Genomic DNA, 20,973 nt, shown 5'->3' with positions numbered 1-20,973 from the left:
GTCGAGGATGTTAGTTGTGCACCTCGACCGGCTTGCGCCTTATCATGGAGCTGCTCGAGACGAGCAACCATAAAAAAGGGGAAGATGTGGCGGTTGGAGAACAGAGCAACGGGGAGAAGAGAAAGAGTAGAAGGACACAAAGAAAATGCTGCAGGAGATGCTGCAAGAAGATGCTGCCACCGAGGAAAAGGGACGGGGATGCACCGTTAGGCTATTCGGGACGTACAGCCTTAAGGAGGGAGCAGTGTGACATGTTGACCCCTACCTCCCCAGCTGCACGTAGCGGTAACGAAACGCTCGCGTAATAGGCGAGTAATCACCCCGCATCCTGGCAGCTATGCGCGGTGACGTCACGAGCGGAGCCGAAGAGAGCCGAGCGGAGCCGAAGAGAGCCGGGGGGAGCCGAAGATAGCCGAGCCCCCGCAACCTAGTAACTATGCAAGGCGAGTTAACAGCGGTGACGTAACAGGATGACGTGGCACTCATNTAGGGACCGGATTTTAATGCAAATGCATATTTCTTCCTTGCAACCAGAGAGTATGCTCGTTTGGATATAGGTATGAATTNAGCAGCCTGCGAGTGTGCGATACTTAAGAAGTCAGCGAGCGGAAGACTTTTCGTGTGCTTTCCAGACATAGTGAGTGCTGTAGTACAGTTATACTCGGAGTGTGTGATTCAGGGAGACTGGTATAGCTTNTCTATTTATACTGCATATTTCCTTTTTAAAATATTTATCATACATAATTTTTAAATTTATGTTCAAATTTTTAATCATGGTCGTGCGTATACAACTTTTCTTGTCCGTATTCGTGCCTACCCCAATCTACCTGCTGACCACATAGGAAGGTAGGCAGGAAAAGCCTTCGCATACGGAATACGAGATGCCGATACNTACGGCGTCTTCAGTAACGAAACACGTTACAATATGTTGCATATTTGACTCAACATTTCGTCATGATTCATGTTTCTGATGCAATACCCAGGATGGGACTTCCCCGATCCCTCTACTCGTAACTTGCCTCATCCGCCTACCGTCAAATTGGCCGCGAAGAGATTAGTCGGAAGCGTTCACATGTAGCTGCTATCAACGTAATACTACTCAACAGATAAGGGACTTCATTTAATTATTTCCGATGTCTCCATGAGGTTCGTTACGCTTCTTCGTTTAATAGGTAGAGACCCATGAAAGACCAGTATTTAGGAATATGATATTAAAACGGATCTCAGAGAAATGTGTGAGAATATATGGACTGCATCTATGTGGAGAGATACCAAAAAAGGCGGAATTTCCTCACCAGCTGAGCTACTGTTCAATTCTCAGGAGATATTTAGCTGCCCTGCACTAGCCTGAAGGGACTGAGGTACTCACAAGTTAGGTCCCGGCTCCTTCTATCTTTCTCCCCGATTTCATCTCGAAATTATAAGATTTAAGGGAAACCTGTAAAGGACATACAGGGTGTGTTTAATTTTCTCTGGAGCTTTGTTCGGAACCTACATCTCCGATAAATATTGTAGTGGGAAAGCCCGCTAGATGAACAAATAACATAAGCCGTTACTGAGTAACGGCCTCTCAAGCATACATGTACCCGCGGAAATGATTGAACTACAACAATGAAGAGCGCTGTTTTCTATGCGGTCTGTGTTGAGATGTTATGAGCTGGACTAGTTGGGGGCTGCAGTCAGAGACTCCCGTTTGGAGACGAGTCACAGGAGGCGACGAAAAGGTAAGTCTCAAATTTGAGACAGTAAATTATGGTCGCGAGTCCCAAGGGACTCGGGCCCGAGAAAGACTGCGCTGGCAAGAGCCAGCGGCATATACAAAAGACATACCCGTGCTCTCGTCAGAGAGGGCGACCCACAAGAACAAGTCTGTAACAGTCAAAGGGAAATAAATACCTGGTCATTAGCCCCAGATAGGGCTTGACACCAAGACTCACTGGCTGACTGACCGTCAGTAGCAATGTGACTTGGACTTGGCTGCAGTCAGATAGTGTAGTTCAGATGAGGGAAGTGAAGCGAGTTAGTCAGTTAGAGCAGTGGTTCTCAACGGGGAGTCGAAGGTCCACCAGGGGGCCATGTCGAATTTCGGAGGACCACAGACAAAAGTCGGAGAAATAAGGGCCATGGAAACTGTTAAGTGGACCACGAAAATTTCACTTTTAAATTTAATTATTAATAATATAAAAAGACACATAAATGCCAAATTATCAGTACGTATATTAACACAGTAACTCAATATCAGTATTTTTGTGTACCTTACTTAGAAGTGTCAGAAGTAGGGACCGGATATTTATGCCCTAATAATCCCTTAAATATGTATGCATTTATGCATGAAAGACTTCGGAAATATGCACTAAAATATGTATATAAAAATTTATACCAAATATTAAAATTGATTTTACATCATTTTAAGACCAACAAATCAATGTTTAAGTTAATTTTATGTAATCACTGAATGATTGACTTGCAATAACAAGATATACTTAAATACAAATCATGCAACAAAGCCAACATTTTTCATTACAAAATTAAAAAACTAATGCTACTCACATTTAGCTCTCCAAAATTTCAACATCTCTTCTGTTGCAGTTCACAATTACTAAATGTTCTAGATTTTCCATAGTTAGTCGCCTCCTATTGTCTCGTAAGATGTCGTTATAGCGAGAAAAATCTTCTTTCCACCTCACAGGAACTTAGGGGCGCAAGTACAAAAGCCGCTATTCGCTCCACTGTTAGTGATTTTTTCTTGCAGTTCAGTACGTATACCGGCTAAAATTTCATCAATTTCGCAAATTTGTTCATATCCTGATTTTTTTTAAAGAATGCTGTGTACTTTTTCCTTTACTACTTCACCAACTCTTCCAGGAACCGAGATCAATTTGGAAACAGTGGTTTTGAACACACTTAACGACTGATACAAAGTCGTATTGCTATTGCTTGCCTCCAGTGAGGAAATGGCGGATGGAAGATGAGAGAAGTGAGCAGATATATAGGAAAGATTAGTTTCTAGTTCTGCGTTTTTAGTACATCTTGGGCAATTTGAATTGATGCTGCACTTTTGGGATCAAATGTATTCATGACATTCCTAACTGTTTCTAAATGTTCGGTATAATAACTCGCTGCACACAGTCACGTGCCCCAGCGCGATATAATTGGTTCTGGCGGAAGTGGAACGCTCGGTGCTACTGCATTAAAGGCTTCTTTTCTGTGTGGCGCTTTAACAAATACCTTCTTCACAGAAGACACCAACTGGTCATCAAGCTTAAAATTTGCACGAATTGTTTCTGCAACACGGTGCAACCCATGGGCAAAGCAAGTCAAATGTGTCATATTTGGAAATATAACTTTAAGAGCAGTACCGGCTTTCATCATATAACTTGCGGCATCAGTCACAAAGAGCAGTTCGCGCTCATACTGAATGCCATTCGGCCATAGTAAATTCATGGAATTTATAAAAAAGAATTCGGAAACTGCGGAGCTATTCGTGGTTTTAAATTGCTCTATCGCAAGAAGATATGGGGTAGATTGTGCATTCTTATTAAGGGATCCAACTGTACAATTTGCAATAAACCCTCCCTCACAATCTTTTGTTTCGTCGATTGATACCCACACAAAATAATCTTGAATCTTATCTCTAATACTTTCAGTTGTAAGATCGTAACACTGCTTTACGTAATTTTTGCGCACAGTAGATTCATCCGGCACTTTGCACTGTGTATACTTCTCTATGATGATTCTCAGAGTAGGACTGGTTAGTTTCCACAGCGGAATATCTGCCGCTAAAAAGGCTTCTCACAAATCAAAGGAAAACTGTAAAAAGCTATTATTAGAAAAATCACTAGGCAATTATTGAACAGGATCACTTTTCGTAATTTAATTTTAATATTCTCTTTGTGTAAATTAGTATTCAAATGCTGAAGCACTTGAAAGCGTTTATCACAACCAACTGTTTACTCACACGCTCGGCAATAAAGAATTCTATTATCCGTACTTATTATCTCTCCTTTGAACTCCTGCTGATACAGCTGTAATTTAGTTTTCTGACCTACTTTCACTTTCGCCATGACTACAGAAAGCTAAACAAACTTAACTACAGATTAGTCACCACTAATGTGAATGGCCCACAGCTTTAATTTTGCCTTGTGTGTTACATGCATCAACGTCACATCCTCCGTGATTTTATTATAATAATAACATTTCGTGAACAGTACAAATAATGAAGCCCCATTTTACGCAGTTTTCTCCAGTTTCTATTCTTTCTCTCTCTTAGGCTCAAATATTCTCCTAGGCACACTGTTCCCTCACACCAGATATCAGATACAAGTTAAAAGCTCTTATAAAACAACAGATCAAATTTCAGTTTTAATATACATGCAGGTATTTTAATCTTTACACAAGGAGGCAAAAATAATTCATGGAAACCAGACTTTTCGGAAGAATATATTGCGTCCGTCTTCAGTGTCGAACAATAAGCAAAGCAAATTGCTGCCTTCTTCACTCTGGTTTCCTGTTTAGCATATTATTCGAACCTGAAGATGGGACCAAATTGTTCCTCCGAAATATTGGTTAATTTTCAAAGAACTACACGGTGTTATATCCCAGAAGACAGAACTCTTCATAACAACAGCTGAGAGAACAGCAAATCCTACTAAATCACCTCCGGATTAGTTCCTATACTTATCTAATATAACTCAGTACTCACACAAGCGAAAGGCAACGCAACACCGCAATCTGAAGAGATTATGCCACGCCTGGCACTCCACACGGAATGAAGCGAGCAAGTGCCTGGAAGTTCTTTCTGACTCGTACCAAGGTAAGAGGGGGCGTGTTACTTCTCCAGCGTCAACTTATACTGCAAGGCCTCTCACGGGGTTCTGTTACTGGTTTGTGACGTTTGATCGGTTCACGTTTCGTCAGTCAATCGCAGGTCGAATGTCTTTCTTTTCTGTCTGGGGGAAACTCGTAAAATTGCCAGACGCGTAAGAAAGGAAGATACAGCGCAACGAAACGAGAAAAATACGCAATCAGAGAGCTCACGGTTGATAGCTGATAGTTACTCTACTTCCAATAACGTTGGGGTTTTCAGACATATTCACAAATAACAAGTAACGTCACGGAAGTTGAGGAAACCTTCCAATGAAACCAACAGAAAAACGGAGAAAGTATTACACTCACAACGTGAGATATGAGACCAGGATGTCGGTGGCTAAGGTGAGTTACATCGTCTGAGTTGTGGCCGCGTAGCATCTGGAACACGTAACACTCTATTCGGATGAAACGCTGCCTCCATCTTCAGGATCGAAGTATTTAGGTCATTGGCACTTGATGTTGATGATGATCATATTAATGAGGATGATGACGGAAACGACGAAGTAGATGTTTCCCAGGAGGGGAGGCACAGTCATTGTGAGAGATGTCTTAGAATGAAGTAAAGAGAATAAGAAATCATTTAAGCGTTTGGACATTTTTCTACAGACAACAAGAACTGTCTTCTAGAGGCCAAGTCTGTTCTGCTCCATGTACATTATCGGAACCTCAGAACCTGAGTCACGGCCATGACCCTTCGCGATATGAAAACGGTGAGATATGAAGACACAAAGTTCTTATATGAGGTTATGTTTTATTTTTGCGTCCTGTTGCACTGATTTTCTTCCATGATATGTATATAGTTGCCGTCTTGTAGTGCACTCAATTTCACCTGCTACTTCACGACATGTTTCGGCAACATAGTGCCATCATCAGGTGCCCTAATTACGCTAATCTATTTCATTGCTTGCCTTTATAAAATTATTTAAAAAGTACTTATATGAGCACGAATAAATAAACAAAGATTCTTGCGGGCCGTAGATTGTCCACGCATATTGCAGACAGGCCTGTGGTTGTCTTCCCGCATATTTATCAGTTATGAAAATTTCATTTGAGGGTTGTTTCTCCTCTTGCTCCAACTGTGAAGCACAGGGCTAATTTCTCAGCTTCTTGATCATTTTACAGACGGTAGGACTCCTTGGGCGGCTGAGCAGCTCGTTGCAAGGCCTCTACCTAAGCACAGGACAACTCAAACACAGAATAAACACATACACATTCCAAACATACATGTCTTGTATGGGATTCGAACCCATGAACCCGACTTCCGAGCTAACGAAGACAGTGCATGCCTTAGACCGCTCGGCTACCGTGACCGGCTCATTTGAGCTTACGAATTTATGAAAGGTGGGATGAGAGAACAGAAGCAGGGTTGATATGAGCAGTTCTATGTTTTCATGGGCAAAGTCTTACAGATAGGTCACAAAAATCCAAATAGTAGGGTTGTGCAAACACATTATGCTTTGCCTCATTCCTGGCCTTGTAAGACACATTCTACCATATCAGCCTATTTTCAAGCCTTCACTGCAGCAACACAACAACCTGTGACTTCAAAGATACACTTCATACGAGTATCCCGTCTAGCAACACTGCCCCTCTCCAGCATAGCACCATGAGATGTACAGAGGCCCACAAAGTACTTAGGCAAAAACAGACAGCTATCCCTGTAACAGACTGTGGAGGTCAATCGGGCTGTGGGACGTCTCGGCTGCCACATTTTCTAGACAGTCGGCTCACGGATTGCGGTGAGGCTGTCAGCCTTACGAGCCAGAAATAATATGCTGTACAACTGTATCAAAGTTAGGGACATCGGAAAGTATTTATTCAAAGATGAGCAGAAATTGAAGAACAAAGCTAAAGGGGCACATTCCCCATTTAAGGTTCCCAGGGATAGAAACATAAGATTAGAAAATGGGTCGAAGGAAGTGAAGACATACGAGAAATATTGCTGGTGCAGTAATGGTGATATTAGTAATTGTAGCAATGTCAGTTAAACTGCTTTGAACTAAAAGAATGGAGTATAGTTTGTAGACACTCTGTGTACCATAAAACATGTGGACATGAGTATACAGAGTGTTTCACAACTTTAGGGCATAACTGCAGGAGGTGATTTCCTAGGTCTTTGTGACCAAGGAAGTTCATATGAACACGTGTCCGATTTTAGACGGTTACTGAGTTATGACCGCTTTTTCATTCCCGTACACGCCCTCGTGTGAACCGCGTCTGTCATCTGGCGGGCCGCTATCTTTAGCCAGCTACAGACAGAGCGTTCTCGTTATCTCGACACTTGAGAGCGGGGTGAGTTCGTATGACCGGCGCGGTTCACAACCGAGCGGCAGCCTGTGTTGCGGCCGGCGGTGACATTTTAGAAAATCAGCTTTAAGCACCAATAAAATCAGATTAAAGGTAACTTCATGAAGTTAACTGTACATTCGTACTTTAAATGTATCGTGTATTGTGCTGGTTTATTATTTGTTCCGTTTATTGTCAGTAATCGTTACCTTCTATTCTGAGTTTAAAACTGTCATAACTCAGTAACCGTCCAAAATCGGACACATGTTTATATGAACGTTTCTGATCACAAAGACCTAGGAAATCACCTCCTGCAGTTATGCCCTAAAATCGTGAAACATCATGTATACTGTAGCGAGACAACTCAATACACTCAACAGTTATCCGCATGAGTAAATAAAGACATTAAACAGAAATGATGACTCACTTCTGCAACGTGCTGCAGGCACATGTCTCTTGGTATTGCGACACCTGCACACGAAGGCTCTCCGCACTATTGGCTATTCTCGGTGGTGTCAGGATTTCAAACAACAAGTTTCTATGATTGTATAACAAAATTGCGTCGGCAGCAAGGAGTTGTTCAAAACCATGAAACTTGTTTGTCAAGCTAAAGACCCGACAAAATTGCCGAAGCAAGTTAATATATAATGTGCTGTACAAAGACTGGATTGAAGGAATCCTTCTATACACAGTGTGTCCAGGTTCTGTGAGGACTGTGTTCATTATAAATACAAGACGTGAATTATTGTCAAAATTTCACTCTTTTTATTCAAAATAGCCTCCTTCTGAATCAATACGTAGCTGGAATTGATTCAGAAGTTTTAGAAAATAGTCACTGTACTCCTTTTGTGGAATCGCATTTAAACCTGCGGTACATTCCCTTTGGATGTCCCGGATGATGTCGTGACGGTCTCCTTTCATAGCCAACTTAACTTCTGGGAACAAGCAGAAATCTACTGGAGCCAAATCTGGCGAATACGGAGGATGATCAAGGTCTGTGATCCCTTTTCTGGCCAAAAAAATCGCGCACGATCTTCGATTTGTGGGGTGGGGCATTGTCATGGGGGAGCGACCAGGAACCTTGCTCTCGATATTCAGGTCGAATTCGAAGAATTCTCACCCACAAACGGCTGAGGGCTCCGCGATAATAATCAGATTTCACTGTTTGACCTTCTGAAAGAAATTCCTTTGGAATCGAGGAAAACGGTTAGCAATGTCTTTACTCGACTCTTCTGCATGCGCACTTTCTTTGGTTTCGGCTGGCTTCTTTGGGCTTAACCATGCTGCACGCTGCATTCTACACTTTGCAGCTTTGTGAGAGGCTCATACTGAAAATACCATGTCTCGTCACCAGTAACAATCGATTTTGTAAATTATGTATCACTTTGGGCCGACCGTAACATGTCTTTGCAGTTTTCCACTCTGGCATGTTTTTCATCGCCTCACAGAGAGTGCGGTACAAACCGCGCACAGACCTTCCGTTTGCCCAAATCATCGGTCAAAATTTGATGCACAGTACTTTTTGGTATTCCAAAAAGCTCCTCAATGAGTCTTCCAGAAACACATCTGTCTAATGCAAGGATTTCGGTCACTTTTTTCACATTTGCTTCAGTGCTACTTGTTCTCGGCTTTAATGCACGTGGAGCGCCTTCGATGTCCTCCCTGTCGTCACGAAATACGGCATGCCATCGAAAAATATTCGAGCGACTCAAACAGTCACTACCGTACACACTCTTCATAAGTTGTACGCTTCTCCTGCTGTTTTGCCTAACTTCAAACAAAATCTGATGTTGGCTCTCTGTTCAACCGCCATTTTCCGACGAGAGTCACAACAGTACTTTTACATCCAAGGTCAGAACACATGATGCAGCGATGCTTGCGCTTTGAAATTATAAACAGCCACAGCTGAAACGTCAAGAATCTTAACGCCACAACTCGCCAACAGATGGAATTAGAGGGCAAAATTTAAAAAAATGAGTCCTAACGGATCCTGGACACATCGTGTTTATTGTATGCGTGTTACAACTTGAAACTGAAATTATTTCGCTTCATATAAGTAAACATATGTGTGTCTTATATGGCTCAGATGGACTAGGGCATCTGCCAATGGACAGACTCGCCCTCTCGTCAAGGGGGAAACACCAAAACCACTGTGAATTCTATCTTCTAGCGTACAATTTTCTGCAGTCGTGTAAGAGTTATCCTACGTTTCAGAGGAACGTATTTTCAGTGTTCAAAGATTCAATTGCAAAAGACGATGGCCGTGATCTCGAGGCGCTTGGCGCCAAGATGAACTCACTGGGTGGTAAACCTCCAGCCCTGAAGTAATTCTTATTCTGACTCTGATTGGGCTAAGCACGCTCAAGTGTGGCATTTGTTAAAGCGTTGTTCATTGTGGGATCGGCCCCTAAACGCGGCCAGAAGCTTTCTGTTTGGTATTGGTTCAGCCTAAGAGCGCTCTTCTAGGCTGTAAGACGTTCCAATAACAGTCTGGGTAAGAATGTTTCAGTATGAACAAAAAGCCAATATTCAGCTTAAACATTTAAATATTTTTTTTAATTGGATTAAGTCTTCAAAAATTGATGATGGAAACAGGAACAATTTCCTAAACGTTAGAAATTCTCTCAATACTAATACGGCTCATTCGCAAAGAGAAAGTAATTCATTGAATTTAGCCAACGTAATGGTTTCACATCTTATACTGTATCTTCTGCTTTTGTTCGAATGAAACTACAAAAAAGAACTCATTACAGCCCTATCGCTCAGAACTGATCGTTAGATTAACGTTGTTCTCAAGTCGAGGGAAATCAATTGAAAAGGATCGCTCTGCGTTTAATGAAACAGTCTCTCTCTCTGACAGTAACATAAAGCCTGCCTTGAAACTCAAATAACACAGTCTTTGTTATTTCTAACAATAAGGGTTTAGAGCCTTCCCTGCCAGGATTCCAGACAGGGAGCATAATGTTACCTTTCTGTTTCATTAATCGATTATAGGTACTTGAACTGTTCTGCTATAGGTAACGGCGAAAGTGTAAGCTATGCCTACAGGCAAAGATGAATGCACGAGAAGGCGTCTGCTGTACTTACAGAAGGAAGTTCTGACAATGTCTTACAATTACGGCGCGTTCTATTCACCGACCAACTGCTCTCACGTTTGTCCGATGACATATAAACAATAATTTGTACGACCGTTAAATTATAGCGTGCATTTACGAGTTACATGTTTTAAATCACAACAGTAAGAGAATCGGCATTGGGAAATGTAGACAACAGTCCTCTGGTTGCAGAACGCAGGTTTACTGCATCTCCTAGTGGTAAGTTGCATTACCTCTTTGCACAGTGTGAACGGATCTAACAGTTCACTACCAACGAGTTAATATACAAATTTTCTCCGGAAAACAAAGATACAAAGTCCAGAAAATATTTTTAAAGCATTTTTTGGAAGGATTCACTTGTACTACTTTTCACAACACACCTTTATTTTATTGAATTTAAGCATCCCGTTGCATTTCTACAATATTCACATAGTATATTTATATCACAGTTCCGCCAACAATGCAACCACTTTAGTCCTTAGATTTTTAACTTCTTACAACAATTTTCTAGCCCCAACCTGCCATCATCAGGTACTTCAATTCGCCAAAACTGTTACCTGCGTTGAATATCGGTCATGCATATCACGTGTAACTGCATTGTTCTACATTAATGTGGCCGTTACGATCCAGCTAACATTGGTCAATTCACCACAACTGACTCACTTTCTATTGCAATTAATTAAAATTTCATTAAAATTGTTAAAATTCAATTTAATTTTTAAAGCTTTAATTTTAATTATTCTTCTTAAATTTTGTACACTTCCTACACTTCCCTAGAGCGCCGTCCACTTGTCCAAACAGTATATATGTTGTCGCGTATTGGGTGTATAACGCGACAAATAACTTCACGCCGTATTTGATGTAGCGAATTTTATTTCACATTCGCACTTACAATCACACAAATTACAGATTCACAATTACTGCTATCTGCAGTATCACAAATACTACACTCCAAATGCCACAATACAACTGACTACTTGCTAGCTAACTCAGAACTAACTCGGAGGTAGCTCGAGGACTGACTGTGAATAGCCTTCGCTGCTTCTTATGTAGCCTCGTTCCGGACCACTGTCGTCTGGTGCAGTGTTGCTAGTAACGCTGTCCGGAGTTGTTGACTGCTGCCTAGCAACCGCGATATCCCTTGGTGACGTCACCGCTGTTGACTTGCGTTGCATAGCTACCAGGTTGCGGGGACTCGGCTATCTTCGGCTCCGCTCGGCACGTCACCGCGGGGAGAGTGGCGGGGTGATGACTCGCATATTACGAGCGCTACGTTATCGCCACGTGCCGCTGGGGAGGTAGGGGTCCTCTGTTGCGCAACATATCACAATATATATTTCGACCGCCCTTGTTTTTGTTTCGGCAGCCTGTTGTTTCAGAGTGCAAGCCCGTTGTTGCTGTTACGTCTGCAATACGCAGAACCCACACTTATTACTGTTTTTGTTTCTTATTACTAGTGTTATGTTATGTAGTTTGTTTTTCTACTCACTTGCCCCTGCCTATACGCCGTTTACTCCACCAGCGTACGGTGCTGTCCTCATTGTAGTACATGTTATGCGTGTGCGGGGTGCTTGTTTCTGTATTTAAAATGTACCTAGGTAGTGAGGGGTGGGGGGCGAATGGGGGGGATGTGTGTACAGTTTTGTTATGTAAATTTTGTGTAATGTTCGAATGTATGTATCAATGTGTGTGTATTCATAATCAGATTATTCCTAATGACTTCGTAAATGTGATACTTTTCTAATGTGTTCAAATATTTTCCCGTTCTTCCTACTGTTATGATTTCCACAGTATGAGCCAATGTTCCATAGGTATGTCCCATATTTAATATACGGTTCGAGTATCCTGTATTGCTATTGTTGCTCCTAATAATGTATCAATCGTGCTTACACAGTTGTTCTCATGCAGACATAGGTCCACCAGAGATTGAAGTTAGCTCTTTCTAGCGGACTCAACGGAGTGGGTGTCTCCCACCGCTTCACCTGCTGACGGAAACACATCCAGTTTCGGAAACGTGGTGTTTTTTTTGTGTTCTTGTGTTCTTTAGAATATCCGACGATGTACTAAGTCCAGAATCCTAGCAATCCTAAGTGTTACACACCATCGTCAGAACCCTTTAAAATCTACCTGAAATTAATTTTTCTTTAATTTAAATATAAATACAGTATTTGTCTATATTGTAATACTCCAAATGTAGAAATTTGATCGACAGAGAAATATACACTAACGTTAATCGTAGTTAATAGAAATAAACGACAAGCTACCAAAGGCAATTTAAATCGGTACAGGGTTTGTGAGACTGTAACCAAAGCTGAACTTAAATATTTTTTCCTTTAATACTGGACTCAATTAATACAATGTCTCTTATCACATTCTTCTGTTCAACACGAATGGTAAACATTGAACTTGTTACCTGAGAATTGTTATTTTCTGTTCAACACATGGACATCTACGAGTATAGTAGGTTCTGTTCTCTAAGCTCCTGTCACCTACACGTACATGTTATCTATTTTAATCCATGACCCACTTAGTCATATTGTAATGCGGATCGCCACAGCTTTACTAAGCAACGGTTCGGTAAACAAACTTCAACAACAGAGAGAGACTGTATCCTATGGAATCCACTCGGCGACCGTTGTTGTGCAATGGTTCGGGAAACACGTTTCAACAATAGAGGCTATGTTTTCCGTTGGGTCCGTGCAAAGTGCATCTTAAAATCAAACGGGGCCCCGTCTGGAGGAGGCGTCGAATACCTCCACCGTGACACTGCGAGTCGTAGGAGGAGACGAAAAGGGAAGTCTCAGATCTGAGACAGTAAAATATGGTCGCGAGTCCCAAGGGACTCGGACCCAAGAAAAACTGCTCTGGCAAGGGCCAGCAGCATATAAAAAAGAGATACCCATCCTCTCGTCAGAGAGGGCGCCCCACAAAAACAAGACCGTAACTCTCAAAGAAAAATAAATAGCTTGTCATCAGCCCCAAGACTCGCTGGCTAACTGACCGTCAGTAGCAATGTGACTTGGATTTGGACTTGGACTTGGACTACAGTTCAGTTTGGCGCCACAACATCCGATCCCCTTCATCGCTGATGGGAGAGGTGATGTCCTGGACATTGTGGTCCATGAAGATGTTCGGCTCTCAGAGGTCAGAGTTCTGGACATCATGGATTCAGATCACCTACCTATAATGTTTTGCATCTTGGATCATGTTAAAGGGAGGGAAATCTTGGATCCAGTTGAAAACTTCACAGATTTGGAGCGGTTTCAAAGCCTCGCCTCTGTCCTAGTATCCCCAAGAAAGAAAATTAATTCATCTATTGAAGCTGACAAAGCAGCTCTCAACTTTGCAGCCTCTATAGCATCAGCATATAGGCTGTCGACAGAAACAACCACAACCTCATTTCGTAATCGCGGCCCATCTGGCCTAGACCGACTACTCAAGCACAAGCAGAGGCTCAGAAATCTTTGGCAAGAAACCCGGGATCCAGCATGCAAAACGGCAGTGAGCTGGGTCACTAAAACTATAAGGAGAATGGGCCGGAAGAAGGCACTTGAACGGTGGGAAACCAAGATAGAAAACTGTGAGATTACACCTCGTGCAATATGGCCTGTTGCGAAATCCCTCACAAAGTGGAGTGAACCAAAGGCACCAACTGCAATTCATGGGCCTTTCGGACCAGTATTTTATCCAACCGAAAAAAACCAATATAATTGCAAATTATCTAGAAAACCTGTTCAAGCCGCACAAACTGTGTGACACTGACCATGAATGGCGGGCGGAGGCCCGAGTCCAAGCTCTGTTGACTACCGTCGAAGAAAACCCCAAAATTAAATTACAACCGTGTGACTTCTCCAAAGAAATTCGATTCATAAAATTAGGAAAGATCTGCGGAATTGATGGCATTCCAAACGAATGTCTCAGGCACCTTCCAAGGAGACCTCTCCTTCATATAACGCATTTATTTAACCACTGTTTTCGACTCTGTCACTTCCCGGCACCTTGGAAGGAAGCCAAAATCGTAGCTATCCAAAAGCCCGGCAAGAATCCAAGATTTCCACAGAATTTATGTCCGATTAGCCACCTGTCCACTACGGGCAAATTTTCGAGAAAGCAATGCTAAAAATAAACTTCCTAAACTCAAGTCAGTTTGGCTTTCGTGTGCGTCAAAGCACGGCACTCCAATGTATGAGGCTAACGGATCATGTGTCTCTGAATTTCAATAACAATATGTCAACGGCTGCTGTATTCTTGGACATCGAAGCGGCCTTTGACACAACATGGCACCCCGACCTACTATATAAGCTCTCAGAGTTACAATTTTCCACCAGTCTCGTTAATCTGATTGCTTCGTTTCTAAACAACAGAAAATAAAGTTTCAGTAGAAGACGAACTTTCTTCGTCCAGGAAAGTAGCGGCAGGGGTGCCACAAGGTTCCGTCCTGTAACCGTTCCACTGCTACGCAACTTATTTATGTAATCAACTTTATAAATTTGAAAGCTTAATTGTTCGAAATGAAATGCAGTGAACAAGGGTAGTGAGACATGGTCAATTCTTGTATGTAAGAGAAAGCGATTTCTCAAGCTTACAACAAGAGACAGGAAGACACCCTTCAAAGGTTTATTAGTGGAAAGCTGCGTTAAAGAATAGGGTAAAGAAATCTTTTGTAAATTCAATACGTGGCAGTTTGTACATGCCATAACTNTTCTGAAACCGGGAGTAGAAGGAATCAGACGTAAATTCTGCAACCAGGGGTCGTGAGAAACAGACGTAAATTCGGAAACCGGGAGGTGATAGAAACAGATGTAAATTCGGAAACCTGGAGTCGTTAGAATCAACCGCAAAAAGTTATACATCGGGCTTCAAAGCAGTTAGACATAAAGGTTACTAACATTGAAACTGTATCAAAAGTGATTAAACAAGTGTTCAATATAATTCGTCCAAACTTGAGATGTGCTTGTGATTTGTGGTGTTAATTTATTCTTTTCTGAGTTGTGGCCCGTTCAAGGCTCTGAGATAAGAGGTACTCAGCTCTACCAAATCAACAAAACCCCCTTCTTTTAAATGTAACCCTGAGATCGATAGCAACAAGAAAGAAGAACCTACTAGAGGCGACCTAGCGTGTGAAGAAGAAGAAGGAGGAGGAGGAGGAGGAGCGAAGAGTAAGCAAGGAGGGCGGTAAGAGTCCTTGCACCAGTGCTGTGCAGCTTATATATAAATGATGCCCCCGCGGCACCTGGAATACACCTTGCTCTGTTCGCGGACAATACTTGTATATACGCAACAGAGAAGCATGAACGACGAGTTTTCAAGAAAATCCAGCGCGGCCTCACTGCTCTGGGGTCATGGTGTCAGCACTGGAACATAAAGATCAATGAAAGGAAGACTCAGGCTCTCTACTTCTCCAGAAGGCGTAGAGTGCCCGAGGACGCCCTATAACTATGCGGAAGGAACATCCCATTTGTAAACAGTATTAAATATCTCGGCGTCACCTTCGATAGGAGGATGACATGGAGACTACACATAGAGAAAAATGCAGCCAAGGCCTTGTGCACATACATTAGGATATAAGTGTACTCTGTAGTCAAAAACAAGCACTTGAGCCTACACATTAAATTAATCGTGTACAGAGCACTAATTAGATCAATAAAGACTTATGCCTGTCCCACCTTGGAGTTTACGGCGGACACTCATTTGATGAAACTGCAGCGCATGCAGAACAGAGTTCTGCCCGCTACTGGCAACCCTGACAGGCGCACACCGGTCCGCGATTTGCACTTCTCGTTCAAAATTCCGTACGTGTATGATTACATAACTAAAATATGCAGGAGACAGGCAGATGTCATCCTAAATCACGAAAATCCAAAAGTACGTGCAATTGGGCAAGGAGAAGCCAAACATAGGAAATGTGAGGCTTAAACTTGGCGGCGGTCAGGCCTGCGACTGTTCAAGTGTCTAACTTCTGTTTCAGATTGTTAAATAAATTGATGTATAGGCTGCTGCACATTCCTACACTGACAGATGTCCCTCTACATATTAGTATTTAATTTCAGTTTATACCTGTGAAGAAAGTAAAATAAAAATTTATACATGTATTAACACCGCTCTTTTCCAACCAGCCTTTGTTTGATTTTCAGCTCAGTCGGAATGGTGCTATCCCCGCTACACCTGTTTTTACCCTAGGACAGTGTATGATGGCCACTGCAAGTTTTCCTCACATATCAAACTGAGGAAGGTCGGTATAGGTACGGGAAACTAGCTGGGTCGGTTTGCATGAGTCTCAGGGTAGCGATGCCGAAGCAAGTGGTATTCTGGGAGTTAATCCAATTGACGTTTATTCACCTTTTTGTTCTCCAAACCACTGTTAATTTTATGTATCCTTATGCTTTAAGTTATAGCGTTACACGATCTGCAAGCTAGGTCCCGGAGCGTGCAAGGGTCACGTCCGTTCACTTCGGAATATGGTGAAAGTCTCCTCTTGTGGAATGGCTTGCACACCTCACGCCGGGAATTCGAAAGAATTCAAATTCTCCATGGTGTGGACATATACATTTCATCCCATCTTCCGTAAGGATGCTTGAACGAGGCAAATCAATCATACTGCCCTTATTCATAGGCAACTATAACAAGTTCTGACCTGTCCTTCTCATTGACCTTCCTTTTAGGCGCGTCCGGTTCCCTGTACCCGAGCTAAATTTATGACTGCTAGTAAATGTCAGAACTCCGGACTCCTTGGTCATGCCAGAATCTAGAAATTTCAACATAAACACCGTATTGCACGTCCCAGACAATGAAATACGATATTAAAGATCACAATACATTTCCAGTAATATCGAAACATAAAGACTTTTGAAATTAAAATTACCGAGAATTAATTAGAAATAAATTTCATGCTTATCTATAATCATCCAAATAAATAAGGGCTCAGAATGATCAGCGTCAGTATATCACATATTTACTCCTGTGAGAACAATGTAACCTCAGGTGGAATGAGGTGTAGAAAGTGAACACCAAATAAAAAAAGACTAACCCCTCCTTTTTATCATTAAGGAGGACCAGCGAAGAGGGAAAAACAAAGGTGTAGACACTAAACCAAAATACTGCCATGGGTCCCAGCGGGGCCCGATGCCAGGAGTGACTGTGCCGACTGATTGCCAGCAGTAAGCTTCTGCACTGCTCTGCTCTGAGTGAGAGTGTACAGCTGAGGGCAGTTACGAAAGCTACGTGTAGTAGCGGAGGAAGCACTCGAACAAAGTGCACTGGAACTAAGAGTACAAAAAAGTACATGAGATCGGTCTGAGAGGATTTAACGTGTGATTTGAAGACTTTATGTGTGCTAGAGTGCAGTGGTGTTTGGAGTGCGTGCTTAGTTCCTGCGTTATACATCCGTGAAGACTAGTGGAGATAGACTGAAGAGATTAGTGTGGAGTGACAGTAAAGTGTCTAACTCAGCATTAGTATAATAATCATTTGTCGTTATGATCTGTAGATTGTTAATAAATCCAATTACCAATCCAAACCCGAGTCTTAGCTACCCAAACACGTGACAACATCTAAATTTCAGTACGCTTCTGTTCCATTGAAATGTAATTGTCACATTTGTACATGAAGAGATGTTGGACAGGACGGCGATTTTCCTTGTATTACGGATTTAACCCCCCTCTTCCTTTAATCTGTGGCTGATCGCGTGTTAATTTCTGATGCGAGATGTTACAGATGTCCAATAAGTGTAGGAATTCTATTGGATCTCTTTGGCCCTTGTACACCAGATGTTCAAATTCGTTCCGAACATAGTACGATAATCTGATGGATTTAAATTTTGAAATTTTCTTTTTCTGCCTCCAGTTCTGAAAAATTCGAGCGTAACTTCATCAGACATTATAATGGAGAGTACAAGAATAGCCATTTTAATATTGAAAATAGAACTACAATTTCTGTGTAACCAAACGAACGAACGAAACAGATTTCTTACACATATATTTAAGTATATACTACGCGCCATAGCTCAAGCGGTTAGTCGCTGGCTTCCCACCTCGGCGGCCCGTGTTCGATCCCGGGTATGGTCAAGTGAGATTTGTGGTGGACAAAGTGGCGCTGGGGCTGGTTTTCTCCAAGTACTTCGGTTTCCCCTGCCAATCTTCATTCCACCAATTGCTCCACAATCACCCTCACCTATCATCTGGGGCTGGTACAATGGGCCGCAGTACAAGCGACTTAGTCCCACCCCACCTGCATTACATTAAAAATATGTTCTACACAGCTTGTTTCGGCTTCATTTAAATACTCCTTGTTATTAACTTTTATCGTTGTTCTCGGGACGTCTTATTTTGCGCCACCGAGCATACTGGAAGCCTTGTGTTTTTGTTACTTTTTAGCATCCGAATATATGGGCCTTCCATAGAATGTTTTCCCCATTTATATTGTAACGTGGATGGACACGGCGTTGCTAGATAACTGACCGTTAAACACCTCCCAACCGAATATATGCAAGGCAAAAATGGGCGTGCGGCGCCCCCCAATAGCAAGACCTAAACTGTCAAACAGTAATAAATATCTGGTCACGAGCCCCAGACTGGCCTCGACAGCAAGATTGACTGACTGACTGACCGTCAGTCGCATTGTGACTTTGACTCTGACTAACCAAGTAATATGTTGACAGTTGACAGTGGACAGGAAGAGATCAGTGGACGAGTTCGGCGAGTTGAGGAGAGAGTTTGATTCGTGCATTCGAGAGAGATTCAATAGTGATTAGTGAGCAGCAAGTGGAGTGAGGAGTGATTTCAGAGTGATCTGTTGAGTGTACTACAAAATTGGTTTTGAATTGAAACCGTAGAAATGAAATTGTCCTCCAGATAACTCAACTACACCATGTCTTGACTGGAATTAGTTAATTGAACGATACGTGCGTTGGACAGAGTGGTTTATACGGACTCCACGCTACGTAGTGTCAACTCCCGTTTGGCGAAAGTGATTTTTATGTGAAGTTTGCCGCCAAGCCGTGGCTGTGCGCAGTGTTCTGCGAAGCAACAAAGAAACGGTAAATCTGAGTGTACATCAATATGGCGGAAGTTCCAGAACCGGGAATCCGGAAGCACTGGAGACTGGAGCTATCAATGCTGAAATCTGAATGTCATGCCATAACAAACAAGAATACAGAAGCAGCTCTGCAGTACAACAGGTACAAAAAGTAGTCAGTGACAGTGAAAACTTTACCAAATGCACTCCGGATAGAGTGGGGGAAAGATCTCAGTGGGCATCTGTTGTAAATAGTGCGGAGGAGGGCAGAGCAAAATTTTGCAAGCTTTTAAATGGGAATCCGTTTTCAGCGCTCTCTACGACATGTACACGGTAACACTGAAAGAACTGCAGGACGTCCTTTAGGTGAATGCACAGGCAGGACAAAATGGAGCAATGAACAAAACCTCATTGCAATTAACGGCCCAGAATGACGACTTCCAGGAAGTAAAGAGACGCAAGAGGCATATCTCTAATGATACCTCAGAGACGACCAAATCAGTCCCAATATCCACAACTGCCAAGGAGACTCCAAAAGCAGTGCCAACTCTCAACTTCTTCGCACCCCTCAGAGCTAATAACATGGACACGGAGACAACTGGAGCAGAGAACAGGGAGCAGGAGGCTCCCAGAAAATCAGGTAGGCCGCCACCAATGGTGATGACTTTACCATAAATCTGCCATAAACCTAATTCGACTCCAAGGCGACCTAAAAGAACATGGAAAAGGAGAGTACAAATTCCGAAACACACGAAATGGAACTCGTATTATAAAAACAGAAATGGCGGACTACTCAGCCATGCAATCCTACCTGGAGAAAAATAATCTCCAGTACTTCACCTTCTCTCCAAATTCTGAAAAGCCTATCAAGGCAGTAATCCACTACCTTCCCCCAGACACGCTCAGAGTCATAGCATTTAATGCAAATGGCATTTGGAGGCAGCGCTATGGACTCAGTAAACAGCTGCAAGACTTACATACAGATGTGGCTCTTCTCTCAGAGACACATGTCAACCCCCATGAGAGATTCTTTATTCCAAATTATCACTTTTATCGTACTGACCGCTTCCCAGGGAAAAAAGGCAGAACTGCCGTTGCAGTGAGAAAGGGCATTTCCCACAAACGTGTAGACCTGCCTCCGCTTTTTTTCAATAGAGGCCACTGGGGTTGGCATACCGATTGGTAATAGCGAAGTGCTACTTGCAGCAGTCTGTAAGTCCCCAGGCCACACCTGGAATGATGCAGACATCACTAAGCTCTTAAGCTTTAGACTTAAGTCGATACTGGCAGGAGATCTGAATACTAAACATCCATTTTGGAATAGTGTCGTTTCCAAACTTTCAGACGTGAAACTGCTGAATTTACTACACGTACATACAAGGTGTGGCAATAAAGAAACCGGATTACTTTTATGACTCATTTCCGGCCACGTCATTGACGAAGAGGAGGGTAGGGCATTGACCCTTGGACTTCCCTCTACCGTCATACAAAGTTTCATTCACGTGCATCGGTTAGTCTGGCCGCGACCATTGTTAGAAGCGGATCGTGTTTCTGAGCTCCGTCGGAATAATGCTGAGTGCTAATGCAGAACAACGTGCTAACATCAAATTCCTCACAAAACTTGGAAAATCTGCCACTGAAACTTACAATTTGTTGACAGAAGTATATGGTGATCAGTGTCTATCTCGCACGCAAGTTTTCGAGTGGTTTA

At 42.5% G+C, this 20,973-nt stretch overlaps 3 protein-coding genes across 5 annotated transcripts in view; 2 read left to right on the top strand and 1 right to left on the bottom strand.

Moving 5' to 3' along the window:
- Positions 1-4,830, bottom strand: part of LOC111863340 (short-chain dehydrogenase/reductase family 9C member 7) — a 41,410-nt gene extending 36,580 nt beyond the window's left edge. Inside the window, exon 1 of one of the 2 annotated variants that reach the window (XM_023849583.2) lies at positions 4,703-4,830. The gene's annotated coding sequence lies outside the window, so the exon portion shown is untranslated. The remainder of the gene's footprint in view (positions 1-4,702) is intronic. The other variant, XM_023849582.2, reaches the window with a different exon arrangement.
- The window catches only part of LOC111863341, a 22,045-nt gene extending 3,046 nt beyond the window's left edge, over positions 1-18,999 (top strand). The window contains exon 2 of the mRNA XM_023849585.1: positions 18,907-18,999. Coding sequence (XP_023705353.1) covers positions 18,907-18,999 — 93 coding nt within the window. The remainder of the gene's footprint in view (positions 1-18,906) is intronic.
- Positions 17,466-20,973, top strand: part of LOC111863346 (glutamate receptor ionotropic, kainate 4) — a 42,214-nt gene continuing 38,706 nt past the window's right edge. Inside the window, exon 1 of one of the 2 annotated variants that reach the window (XM_033751027.1) lies at positions 17,466-17,681. The gene's annotated coding sequence lies outside the window, so the exon portion shown is untranslated. Of the gene's footprint in view, positions 17,682-19,502; positions 19,903-20,973 lie in introns of those variants that run through there. The other variant, XM_033751026.1, reaches the window with a different exon arrangement.

This window comes from Cryptotermes secundus, unplaced genomic scaffold (assembly GCF_002891405.2).
Source record: "Cryptotermes secundus unplaced genomic scaffold, Csec_1.0 scaffold377, whole genome shotgun sequence".
Lineage (NCBI taxonomy): Eukaryota > Metazoa > Arthropoda > Insecta > Blattodea > Kalotermitidae > Cryptotermes > Cryptotermes secundus.
The sequence above is the reverse complement of the archived record's forward strand: the minus strand, read 5'-3'. Positions and strand labels throughout refer to the sequence as shown.